Genomic DNA, 13,614 nt, shown 5'->3' on the forward strand with positions numbered 1-13,614 from the left:
TGGGTTGTTTTTATTTTGATTAAATATTGTTGTTTTTATGTTGGTCTTTTCTGTGAACTGCCCTGAGACCTCCGTGTATAGGGGAGTATATAAATTCAATCAACCAATCAACCAATCATTCAAACAAACAACAATAATAAAATTTTATTTATATCCCGCCCTCCCCAGCCAAAGCCAGGCTCAGAGCGGCTAACAACAATAAAAGTAACACAGCATTCTAAAATCAATTCATTCTAAAATCAATTCAATGGCAACCATTGGGCTAGAGTTCTGTGAGGATTACCAAAGGAGGGGGTCAGACTGTGCCTCGGCCAAAGGCCTGGTGGAACAGCTCCGTCTTGAAAGATGTCAAGTCCCGCAGGGCCCTAGTCTCTTGTGACAAAGCGTTCCACCAGGTTGGGGCCACAGCCAAAAAGGCACTGGCTCTGGTTGAGGCCAGCCTAACCAACCTGTGGCCCAGGATCTCCAATATGTTTTTGTTTGAAGACTAAGGTCCTTCATGGGACATACCAGGAGAGGCCGTCCCGTAGGTACGAGGGTCCTAGGCCATATAGGGCTTTGAAGGTTAAAACCAGCACCTTAAACCTGACCCTGTACTCCACTGGGAGCCAGTGCAGCTGGTATAGCACAAGGGGAATGTGATCCCGCAGCGAGGACCCCGTAAGGAGTCTCGCCGCGGCATTCTGCACCCGCTGGAGTTTCTGGGTCAGTCTCAAGGGCAGCCCCACATAGAGTGAGTTATAATAATCAAGTCTGGAGGTGATCGTCTCGTGGATCACAGTGGCTAGGTCAGGGCGAGAGAGGTAAGGTGCCAACTGCTTAGCTCGGCGGAGATGAAAAAAATGCCGCCTTCATTCAAGGGCGTAATGTCTCTGGCAGTGGAGGGAGTACACTGCCTTATCCTCCCACGAATTTGCCTAATCCCCTTTTCAAAGCCATCCAAGTTGGCAGCCATCGTAGAATGACAGAGTTGGAAGGGCTCCCTGAGGGTCATCTAGTCTAACCCGCTGCACTGCAGGAATATCAACAAAAGCATCCCTGACAAATGGCCATCCAACCTCTGCTTAAAAACCTCCAAGGAGGGAGAGCCCACCACCTTCCATGGTAGTCTGTTGTCCTGTCGGAACAGCTCTTACGCTCAGAAAGTTATTGCGGGAGTGAACCCATCGTTTGCCTCTGGGGTGCGGAGCGAAGGGGGCAGATGGAGGAGGCTTTTGTACTGGATGAAGAATGGGGCGTATGGGGACAGAGGAGGGTGAGGGAATCTTCACCCAAGAAAACTTCCTGGTTGCAGTTTCATAGCCTTTAGAAGACATCCCCTCCCCACTCCTTAAAAAAAAAAATCTGCAATTCTTTAAAATGTTCAAAGGAGACAAAGTAAGATGCATGTTAGGTACAGTCATACCTCATGTTACGTTTGCTTCAGGTTGCGCATTTTCAGGTGGTGACCCGGAAGTACCGGAAAGGGTTACTTCCGGGTTTCGCCACTCACGCATGCGCAGACGCGCAAAATGACGTCACGCGCATGTGCAGAAGTGGCTAATCGCGACCCGTGCAGACGCGGGTTGCATTCTTTTCAGGTTGCGAACAGGCCTCCGGAGCGGATCCTGTTCACAACCAGAAGTAAAAAGGTAAAGGGACCCCTGACCATTAGGTCCAGTCGTGACCGACTCTGGGGTTGCGGCGCTCATCTCGCTTTACTGTCTGAGGGAGCCGGCGTACAGCTTCTGGGTCATGTGGCCAGTAGGACTAAGCCGCTTCTGGTGAACCAGAGCAGCGCACGGAAACGCCGTTAACCTTCCCACCAGAGCGGTACCTATTCATCTACTTGCACTTTGACGTGCTTTCGAACTGCTAGGTTGGCAGGAGCAGGGACCGAGCAACAGGAGCTCACCCCGTCGCAGGGATTCGAACCGCCAACCTTCTGATCGGCAAGTCCTGGGCTCTGTGGTTTAACCCACAGCGCCAGCCGCGTCCCGATGCAACCAGAGGTACCACTGCATATAAATTTGGGGGGACAGAGGCATAGATGGCCCACAAGCCTCAACCAGAAGCAACACCCTCTCTCTCAAAAAATGGGGAACACAAGGGAATGGTGGGGGCAGGGAGAAGAGATTCAGAGCCAAACGACACATTCCAAGGAGGCTGGACTAGATGGTTTCCCTGGGTCCCTTCCAACTCTACAATTCTAAGACACTGTATGTCATGTCCTTTCTAAAATGTGTCACTACAGAGGAAGGAATTCTGCCGTTCACTGTTTCTCCTCGTAAGAAACTCCCTCCATGTAGAAATCGAGCATATTGAAGAAAACAGATTCTAGCCCTCTCCCTGATAATGATCCCTTTCTGAATGCAGGGCACGTCTTACAAGGAGAAACGTTCAAAAATGCTGTTAACGTTGCTGCCACCAGCCTGAAATCCAAGGAGATCTTATTATTAGTATGGTCTGTGTGTGTGGTTTGGGAGCTGCACAGTCAGGGAAAAAACAATGCTGTCCAGGGTTGTAAAGACTGCGGAGACAATAATTGGGTGCACTCTTCCCACCTTGGATCAAATCTACACTTCCAGGTGCCCTAAGAAAGCTGCAGAGATAGCGCAGGATAGTGCGCACCCCGGAAATGATCTCTTTCACCTTCTGCCTTCTGGAAGAAGGTACAGGGTTATAAAGACCACCTGAGAAACAGTTTCTATCCAAATGCGATTTTGGTTTTAAACGCAGTGTAAGGTAGTCTCTATGGGAGTATATTGTGTTTAATTATGGGGTATCAGAGTTTTAAGGGGGCTAACCAGGCTGGGATAGCAGGCTTGTTGATTTCTGACTGTCTGATGTAGATTTTCAATTTCGTTGTTCTGTATGGGACAATGACAATAAAGATTATCGTATTGTATTATTATTCAGCCAAATGGGTGGCTCGGTCTGTGATTGAGGGTGGAAAGGCAGGGAGCCCCACAAACCAGCTCAGATCTAAGCCATAGCTGTCAACTTTCGGATTTGAGAATAAGGGATCAGCAGCCTCGAAAATAAGGGATCAGCAGCCTCACCTGTCCCGGGGACAGTCTACGGGATATCTAACAATCTAACAATAACAGCGAGAAATGGCACTGGAATAAGGGAATTTCCTGCAAAAAAAGGGAAGGTTGACAGCTATGATCTAAGCACCTCCCACCTCAGAGCCAAAGCGCACTGGGCTTACCTAAGAACTGAAGGCTGTTCCTCAACACCTGGTATCCACTCATCACTTTGTTGATCTTGTGCTTCTCCAAGAGATACGCCACCAGCATAGAAGCCATGAAACCATTGAAGCACCCAAAGCCCTGGGGGGGGGGGAGGGAAGAAATGGACAATACACAAAAGTTGGCACAAGGCGCTCTTCGGCTGCAGATTCCCAAATCCTCCAGCCACCCAGTGCTAGAAAGCTAGGAGCTAAATGGCACTTTGAACCTAGGTTATGGGTGCAAGAACAGAATGACTAGGCATGCTTTTTTACAACAAGAATGTTGTTTGTTGTTGTTTAGTCGTTTAGTCGTGTCCGACTCTTTGTGACCCCCTGGACCAGAGCACGCCAGGCACTCCTGTCTTCCACTGCCTCCCGCAGTTTGGTCAGACTCATGTTTGTAGCTTCGAGAACACTGTCCCACCATCTCGTCCTCTGTTGTCCCCTTCTCCTTGTGCCCTCCATCTTTCCCAACATCAGGGTCTTTTCCAGGGAGTCTTCTCTTCTCATGAGGTGGCCAAAGTATTGGAGCCTCAGCTTCAGGATCTGTCCTTCCAGTGAGCACTCAGGGCTGATTTCCTTCCGAATGGAGAGGTTTGATCTTCTTGCAGTCCATGGGACTCTCAAGAGTCTCCTCCAGCACCAGAATTCAAAAGCATCAATTCTTTGGCGATCAGCCTTCTTGATGGTCCAGCTCTCACTTCCATACATCACTACTGGGAAAACCATGGCTTTAACTATACGGACTTTACAACAAGAATACAAATCTGAAATGGAATGAACCGCAGCTAAAATATCGTGTTCATTTTTCGCATGGTCTAGTTCTTCCCCTGAAGACTGCAAAAAACAAAGCCATGTTTCCCCTGCCTGCCCCCCTAATATTCTTAAGAGGATCTCTTCTCCAGTCTTCAGAGCGTGGCTGGAAGTGGTCCTCCTTTCATTCCAGCAGTGGCATTTTTAATCTGAAATCTTAGGCGCAGTACTGCAACAGAGTAATGGAGGAGGGGGTGGGGACTTTCGCTCCATTGCTTTTCACCTCCGCTGGCGCCCCCCAGAATTGAGAGGCACCCCCCAGAATTCGGCATCCAGGTGCCCCGCACCCCTTGCACCCCGCTGGGTGAAGACGGTCCTGTTTAGGAATGTAGCCTGCAGCTGCTCGAGACATTTTTAGCATTTTTAGCATAGTGCAAAGGGATCGCAACTTTTAGCAGATTTTGCAAACCTGGTGTCCTCCAGAATTCTTGGGACTACAACTTCCACAGGCCCTAGCCAGCACCACCATTGTAACCCCAAATATTTGATTGTAACCCCAAATTTTTATTTATTAAATTTGCATACCGCCCTATACCTGTAGATCTCAGGGCAGTTGACAACGCGGTCTTGTCACAACAGCCAGGCTGCTCAAGGGTGAGGAAGCAAGGATGGCCCAGGTCTCCCCCCATTGTGCCCGGGTCCAGTTACCTGGTGAAGTCCACGTTGGCGCAGCCACACTTTGAGGAGAGACACCCCGTCTCGCATGCCTTGGAAGTCATGGGCCGCCTCCGAGAGGAAGAGCCGGCTGGACTCCAGGACCAGGTCCCACAAAATGGAGTTGTTGTAGCGTGGCGTCGGTGGCTCCGAGGCTCCTAGGAAAGGCAGAAGAGGAGATCACCACCGGTCCATGACGAACAAATATGGCGGACGCTGTCAGCTGCTGCCTTCTTGTCTGCCTTAAAACCACCCAGAACCCAACAACAGAAACACAACATCCAAGTCTACAATGGAGACACTCTGGCTAACTTTCTGTGTAGCTTAGAAGGGGGGTTATTAGGCAGGAATACACAAGTTCATCAAAGGTTTATATATTCATTTGTAAACTTTATTGCGCTAGCCAAAGGCCATGGCATCGTTCACAGGGGGAACAAAAGGAAAACAGCAATAACCAGAAAAACGTTTTTTAAAAATTCCTTTTAACAAAGGGGGCTGGTGCCATGCTACTTTTGTTGCAATAGGCTGCAAGTTTTTAATCTATCTTATCTATCCATAGTTAATTCTATTAATGTTTAATTGGTTTTTTTGATGATTGTTTTTTCTCCTACTTTTTTTGCTGTTCCTATTTTATTTGTCTTCTTTTTTGGCAATCACTTGCAGCCAAGTAAGATTGAAAAAAAGTTCAACTGTCTTTTATGACCGCTGGGTGGTGACCTCACTGGGTGCGGTAACCCAATCAGGGAAAAAGGGAGGCAGACTATGTTTAGGGCACCTTTTCAAGCCCCTCCCCCTTTTTGGGGTGAGCAGAGTGGATCCTAAAAAGGGTTGCTCAGTCATGGATACAGCTGCCGAGCTGCTCCACTGCCTCGTTCCTTGAGTCAGAATGACTGAACCTGTATCCACCGCCCATGTGCCGGTTCATGACTAGGGGCTTCCAGATTTCACGAACCTGCCCCCATTACCATTTGCCGATCGACATGGGACTTTTGGGGCTTGGGTTTGGGATGGGCTTTTGGAAGATGCCTGTGCATGAATTTGTTTTATGTGTGTAGATCAGTAATAATAATAATTTATTATTTGTACCCTGCCCATCTGGCTGGGTTTCCCCAGCCACTCTGGGCGGCTTCCAACAAAGATGAGAAATACATCAAAATGTCACACATTAAAAACTTCTCTGAACAGGGCTGCCTTCCAGATGTCTTCTAAATGTCAGGTAGTTGTTTATCTCTTTGACATCTGATGTGAGGGTGTTCCACAGGGCGGACGCAACCACCGAGAAGGCCCTCTGCCTGGTTCCCTGTAGCTCTGCTTCTTGCAATGAGGGAACCGCCAGACGGCCCTTGGCGCTGGACCTCAGTGTCCTGGCAGAACGATGGGGGTGGAGATACTCCTTCAGGTCTACTGGACCGAGGCTGTTTAGGGCTTTAAAGGCCAGCACCAACACTTTGACTTGTGCTCAGAAATGTTACACAGTGTAAGCCTCCTTGAGTCCCTGTCAGCGGGAAAAGGCAGTGTATAAATAAGTATAGAATAATAATAATACCTGCGACAGGGGAGCGCTTCTCCGTGAACCAAGCCGTGCGGACGTTGTTCTTGTTGGGGTGCAGGCGACTGGTCTTGAAGACGCCCTGGGCAGGACAAGCGTAGAGGCGGACAGTCACCAACTTCATGTCTTTCCCTGGGAAAACCCCACGAAGCAGGGTGAGTAAGAGGCAAGCCAGGAGCGTCGGTAAGGAGAAGGCACCCAGGCCCAGACTTTTAAGAACATCTCCCTCCCTCAAGACACGCCTCTCTACCCTTGAGGCTGTTAGCAGACTGGACATCTCCCCTCCTGCTATATTGCTAACTTCATTATTGGTTAGTTTGTGGTTTTATTTCATGATTCCATTACTATCTTGCACTTGTGTAATGTTTTCTAAATTCACCCCTGACCATTCAGAGATGGGCGAGCTATGTAAATGAGACAGTGTGTAGTAGTGGTTGGATCATCAGACTAGAACCTATGAGACCTGGGCTTGGCCACAGGGTTGCTGGGAGTATTCAAGGAGGAGAAGGAGAACCCTGTACACCACCTTGAATTTCTTTGGAGGAAAAGGTGAACTATAAATACAACTGAATAAATAAACCAGAATTAACGAATACAGTCATACCTCAGGTTACAGAAGCTTCAAGTTGCTTTTTTTGGGTTACGGACCACCGAAACCCAGAAGTACCAGAACAGGTTACTTCTGGGTTTCGGCAGTCGCGCATGCGCAGAAGCACTCAATCGCGCTTTGCGTATGCGCAGAAGTCCAACACGCACGTGCGCAGACGCACCGCTAGGGGTTGCGGGTCCTGCAGGTTGTGAACATGCATCCCGCACGGATCACGTTCGCAACCTGAGCGTCCACTGTAATAACCTGTCTTGCAGCACTCGCTTACTCTAACCCATTTTAAGATGCAGCCTTATGCAATCGAAAACTGCAGCTGCCTCTGGCATTGCAGCATCACGCTGCAGGCTCCTGCTCAGCCCACCAGAACCCATCACTTATTTTTCTGCCTAAACCTGGTGCTCTAGTACAGGGAGACAAAGGAAAAGGAAGGGCGTCTGGATCAAGGAGCAGGCGGAAAGCCACCCTCACCTTGCGGCTGCAGGAGCACGACCGGCTTCAGGTGGTTGCCGTTGACGTAGGCAAACTTCACGGCCCCAAAGAGCTTCTTCTTGGCCAGGTGGTGGGCCAAGCAGGCCAGGTAGAGAGCCCTCTTGCGGTGGTAGCGCTGGTTTAGGTGGTCCTTGTCCTGGAAGATCTCCTAAAAGCAATTAATAATAATAATAATAAATTTTATTTATACCCCGCCCTTCCCAGTTTAAAAACCGGGCTCAGGGAGGCAAGCAGCAAAAATAAAACATTGATTAAAATGTGACTTAAAACAGCATAAAGTACAACATAAAATGCAGCATCAATATCAATAAAATTCTAAAATTCAGGGGTCATTGGGGGGGGGAACGACCCAGTCAGTAGACATCAAATGATCACCAGGGCTAACTGGCAAAGTTGGTCCTACTACGGCCAGCAAGAGGGATTGCCCCATAAAATATATACCCTAACAAAAACCTTTTTTTGAAACTTGCCTTCAACAGAAATTATTATTAAAAACTTTTGGTATCTGAAGAAGTGTGCGTGCACACGAAAGCTTATACCCAGAACAAACTTAGTTGGTCTCTAAGGTGCTGCTGGACAATTTTTTTATTTTTTCATTTATTTCAACTGCGTCAGACCAACACGGCTACCTACCTGAATCTAGAAATTATTATGCCATTGTTGGTGTGCACTGCACTCACACAAAAACACAAACCACAAAACCTATTGCAAATTTTGGCCCTGTGGGATGAAGACAATGCTGAAGCTAGGCAGCTTGTGGTCTGCCTCTCACTTGTGCCAGTGCCACTAACCTTGGGCATCGTCACTGCCACATCCACATTGACCTCGGGCTTGATGCAGGTGCCCAGCAGGTAACTCCCCACCACTTTCACCTCGGCAGGGGGAAGGAAGCGAAAGTGGCCCTTGACGGAGAAAGGAAGCTGCTGGAGGGGGACCTTCATCCCACTGGGGAGCCAGGACTGATTGGTGATCTAGGAGGAGACAGGATAGAAGAAAAAGGTTAAAGCACACCCTGAGTACAGGATGGGGCCCGCCAGTGAAAAAGGATCTCAGGGAACAGAGCTAGGAAAAGCCTCTCTTTTTGGCAGCCAGGATCTTAATTCCAAGAAATTGGAAAAGTGACCAAACACCTACGACAAATGAGTGGCAGGTCCAAATGATAGAATATCTACAGATGGCCATGATGACAGGGAGAATTAGATGTTGTCCAAAACAGAAAGTACAGAAATAATAATAATAATAATAATAATAATAATAATAATTTATTTATTTATTTATACCCCGCCCATCTGGCTGAGTTTCCCCAGCCACTCTGGGTGGCTTCCAATCAAGTGTTAAAAGCATATAGCATTAAATATTAAAAACTTCCCTAAACAGGGCTGCCTTCAGATGTCTTTTTAAAAGAATATAGCTGCTTATTTGCTTCACATCTGAAGGGAGGGCGTTCCACAGGGCGGGCGCCACTACCGAGAAGGCCCTCTGTCTGGTTCCCTGTAACCTCACTTCTCGCAGTGAGGCAACCGCCAGAAGGCCCTCGGTGCTGGATCTCAGTGTCCAGGCTGAACGATGGGGGTGGAGACGCTCCTTCAGGTATACAGGACCGAGGCCGAAAGAATGTAAAGTCTTTAAGGAGTATTTGGGAAAGCATTACAATAACAAATATCTCCTGGCAGAAACAGAGTTATCCTTGTACAGCAACAAATATAATGTTTTTTGATATCTGACGAAAACAAAGAAAGAAATACAGTAACTTGGAACTGTGTGTGAAAAAATTGTAGAAACAATAATACAATGAGTCTTATCGGAAGCCAAATGTGTTTGTTTTCTTTTGTTTTCTTTTTCCTTTTTTCCCTTCCCCTCCCCCCCCTTCTTCCTCCTCTTCTCTTTTCTTTTTTTGTGCCTCCTTTCTTGGTCTTTCTCTTTTTGATATGTTAAGAAAGAGATAAAGACATAAAAGTGTAATATGAAAACTTCAGTAAGTTAAAAGTGATGTTGTGCAATTTTTCTAGTACTATTTATATATTGTTAAAATTGGTTAATTGTAATGAATTGATGTAGCAACAACTGTGATCTTTTCCTTTGTTATTGCTAAATTCTAAATAAAGTATTATTATTATTTTTTAAAAAAAAAGGGAAAGGAAAAGGAAAAGCCTCTTTTTGCCAGAGACATTGGGGGAGAAGACACTAACAGTTATGAGTGTACAATGTACAATCTATTTCAGTGGCCACATTTGAACATCATGGTAAACTATGGTTCGCTGTGAAGGAAATGAGTCTACTGCCGCATGCACACATGGACATTTAAGCTCTCCTTCTCCACTGGGGTAGCAGCAAGGAGACTGGAAGCTCCTACTTCAGAAGAGCTACAGTTCAGTGTTACATCCACACCCTAAACTGCGGCTAATCTTAAGCATGATGTGTTGAAAGAAGCCAGCTTCACGATCCGTGCTGTGAAGTTAGCTTGTTTCAAAGAAACTACTGTTAGGATTAATCACAGTTTGTTGGGTTTAAACAAAACTGATAGGATTGCAGCAAGTGTTTACACCTCAACTACAAAGGCCACCATCCTAAATGCATTTATTAGGGAGCGAGCCCCATGAAACATGAGGGGGCTTACTTCCGAGTGAACATGCATAAGATTGAGTTGTAAAACTACATGCATCTTGGACATACGTCTCTCTGCGGGGTCTCTGGGACTGTGCTCAGCAAGGCATTGATTTCGCGAAGGAAGGAGTCGATTTTCTGCTTCCTCTTCTCCTTGAGAGTCACCTCTTTTAAAAGCTCCTCAATCTGCACAGGGGAGAAAGGAGAGATGCCACTTGCCACATTAAAAAAATACAACTTCATTGCTATTACTAACAACCCAAAAGTGAGGTAACGGGGCATTACATAATACGAGATATAAAACAATAAATAACTGTGAGACAAGATAGAATGAAAGAAGGGTTTAAGAGGAATTGAGAAGTGTGTAAAACAGAACAGCAGAAAGAAAGCTTCGCAGGAGAGGACTAAAAGCCTGGCATTTACGCAAAATGGGGCAGGAAGCTCAGTAAGGCAGTGTAGTTGGAGAACCGAGGGAGAAAGAGGAGTCTTGAATATTCAGCCAGTGACTGGAAGCCCATAGACTGAAACAAAATTCTGGGTACCATGCAGGTGCTTTCAAGTACAATTAATTAGGGGCTTTGTCTTAGTTACAGTAACCCTTCTCCCACAACACCTGCCCACAAAAGGACTAACCCTGCTAAGTTAGCCTGACCTGCAAGCGCAGAAGGTTGGAGTGAAACAGGCTCTCTGTTTCCTTCAGGCGTGTCAGCTCCTCGTTGGTGGGCGGCTTGTATAGTTCAGCCTTGCAAAGCTTCACCGGTTGCAGGACGCCCTCAGCAACAAGAGACCTTTTCTTTCCTCGTGGTCTCCCTTCCTTAGCAAGAGCTTCCCCATCTTCTCTCTCGGAGTCTCCCACGCCTGCTTCTCTCTCTGCCTCTTCAGACATCTGCAGAGAGACCAAAGGAAAACAGATCAGCCTTGAAAGTAACCCCACAGTCATTTTATTTTAATTTTTTGGTACAAGCCTGCTCAGAAGTTTGTTTGAATAAGCAGGACCTTATTGAATTGTATTGTTTTCATGAATTGACTTGTCAGAATACTTCCAACTCCCCAACGGATGGGTAAAGAGAAGAGAATGGGTCTGGGGACATCTACTACTACAGCCATTACTCAACCCAAGAGAAGATAAACACAATCAGTCCCTGGATAAGAATGTGGGGTGAAGATCTTCCTTATGGGCAGGGCCGGATTTAGGTCTGATGAGGCCTCAGCTACGGAAGGTAATGGGGCTCTTTATATGTCCAGTGGCCCTTTGTCAACAACAAATCGTTGCTGTTTATTGTGTTGAATATACGCTATATGGTAACATGGACCTAATAGGTAGCTAAAGTCATTTGCACATAACAAAATATGTATTTTATCAAAGTAATTGATATGTTGTTTAGTCGTTTAGTCGTGTCCGACTCTTCGTGACCCCGTGGACCAGAGCACGCCAGGCACTCCTGTCTTCAGAAATGAGCAAACCAGTGATATTTTAGGGAGCAGGCTAGCAGGCAGGGCCCATTACTCAAAGGAGCCTACACAACACAAAACACTGCTGCTGTATGTAGGTTTTATTTTATTTGTTTTTATCTTATATTCTGGAAACGTACATCCAGGTTTTTTCCCCTTGGGGGCCCCCAAGAGAGTGGGGCTCAAACTATAGCTTGTTTAGCTTATACAGTGGTACCTTGGGTTAAGTACTTAATTCGTTCTGGAGATCCGTTCTTAACCTGAAACTGTTCTTAACCCGAAGCACCACTTTAGCTAATGGAGCCTCCCGCTTCCACCGCGCCGCCAGAGCACAATTTCTGTTCTCATTCTGAAGCAAAGTTCTTAACCCGCGGTACTATTTCTGGGTTAGCGGAGTCTGTAACCTGAAGCGCATGTAACCTGAGGTACCACTGTACGTAAATCCAGCACTGCTTATGGGACTACTTACACACTCTCTACAACAAAAGTTACAATGAAGCCCAAATAACTGGGGATTTTTGTAATATTTTTGTTTATCTTGTCTGTTGTTGTTTCAGTTTTCTGTAAACCCCTTAGAGAGATGTTTTAATATAATAAGCAATATAAAAACTAAATTGACATCATTTTTTTCTCCTCTCTCTCTTTAATGCCATCGAAGTAAACCAGGGACAATTTATCCTATTTTTTAATCCGACTTCTTCACTTAGATTGCTGTCTAAGTTCCGTTATTCAGTTACTTAATTTATTTTATTCATCAGTTTTGCACGGCGCCCTTCATGCGAAGATCACAGGGCGGCTCACAACACAAAATGTTATTGCTTCCCATTCTACAGCTTTAGGATTTCCCTCAGGATCACGCGCAACCCCCCCCCATCCACCCCCCGTTACACGAAACCCACCTTCTGCTTGCTCCCTCCTGCATTCCACGTGGGTGGAACTAAGCAAAGCCACGCGGAATCCGGAGCAGCCTCCGATCACTTCCGGGTGGCTCCTGATTGGACGAAACAGCCCAAACTCAGGGGGGAGGAAAAAAAAGAAAGAAACCCCATCCAATGGGAACAAAGAGGGCCGCGAGGCCACGCCCACGGTCGACGCGCACGCGCCTAGCGCCTTCCGAACAGCGGTCTCTATCGACGCGCCGCTCCGTGGAACGGAGATATATGAAAAGATGAAGAGGAGCCCATCTCGCTGATTGCGGGGGGAATTCCGGGTACGCATAGGAGATCCTTCCCCACCGCAAAGAACGGAAATCAGTAGCAAAAATTCTGCTTTTAGTATTGCTGTGATTGGGTCGCACGAGGCGTTGGCAGGGTCTGCCCAGGCTCAGAAGACCCTAAAAGGAGCGGTTATTGCTGTTGCTATTATTATTGTTAAAAATAATCTTAATCTTAAAAAGCAGAGACATCACCTTGCCAACAAAGGTCGTATAGTTAAAGCCCTGGTTTTCCCAGTCGTGATGTATGGAAGTGAGAGCTGGACCATAAAGAAGGCTGATCGCCAAAGAATTGATGCTTTTGAATTCTGGTGCTGGAGGAGACTCTGGAGAGTCCCATGGACTGCAAGAAGATCAAACCGATCCATTCTGAAGGAAATCAGCCCTGAGTGCTCACTGGAAGGACAGATCCTGAAGCTGAGGCTCCAATACTTTGGCCACCTCATGAGAAGAGAAGACTCCCTGGAAAAGACCCTGATGCTGGGAAAGATGGAGGGCACAAGGAGAAGGGGACTGTTAAATAGTGGGTAGACATAGCAGACAACGCAGCGATTTCTCCAAGCAGCTCTTTATTTGTAAGCTGGAACAGAACTGAACAGGAAACAGCTCAGCTGACCTGCTTTTATAGGCAGCCGGCTGTCAACATTGTAGCAACAACAACCCAGGGTTTGCCACCTAAAGTAACTGGACCTGAGTGAAAACTATATACAGGATACTCCTGGTGGCCAGGGTGAGGACTTCAATACATCATACCCCTCCCCACCGAGATAAGGCATTAGTTACAATCATAGTGGTTCCATTACATACAGCAATACCCTTATTGGTTTTAGTAAGGCACATAAGCATATTAATTGACCCTATTCACCATACAGCTTTAAATGTGCAGTTTGTCCAGTGAACATAGTCTCTTAAATACGCTGGGCACTTGGAAACCCTGCTGGATCGCCGAGGGCCAGTAGCAGAGTCCAGGTTGCCTTCCAATTCTGATTGTGACTATGATGTGACCAAATGTGGCGTGA

At 46.8% G+C, this 13,614-nt stretch overlaps 1 protein-coding gene across 2 annotated transcripts in view; it reads right to left on the minus strand.

Annotated features, from left to right (window-relative positions):
* NOL6 (nucleolar protein 6) overlaps positions 1–12,393 on the minus strand; it is a 65,833-nt gene extending 53,440 nt beyond the window's left edge. For both annotated transcript variants that reach the window (XM_079994736.1, XM_079994737.1), the window contains exons 1-8: positions 12,282–12,393; positions 10,583–10,816; positions 10,000–10,116; positions 8,118–8,297; positions 7,306–7,474; positions 6,228–6,362; positions 4,676–4,839; positions 3,194–3,314 (exon numbers count right to left, since the gene is read on the minus strand). In XM_079994736.1, coding sequence (XP_079850862.1) covers positions 3,194–3,314; positions 4,676–4,839; positions 6,228–6,362; positions 7,306–7,474; positions 8,118–8,297; positions 10,000–10,116; positions 10,583–10,816 — 1,120 coding nt within the window. In that variant the 5' untranslated portion in view covers positions 12,282–12,393. The remainder of the gene's footprint in view (positions 1–3,193; positions 3,315–4,675; positions 4,840–6,227; positions 6,363–7,305; positions 7,475–8,117; positions 8,298–9,999; positions 10,117–10,582; positions 10,817–12,281) is intronic.
* Positions 12,394–13,614: the final 1,221 nt, after the last annotated feature.

Source organism: Podarcis cretensis, assembly GCF_951804945.1.
Source record: "Podarcis cretensis genome assembly, chromosome: 11".
NCBI lineage: Eukaryota > Metazoa > Chordata > Lepidosauria > Squamata > Lacertidae > Podarcis > Podarcis cretensis.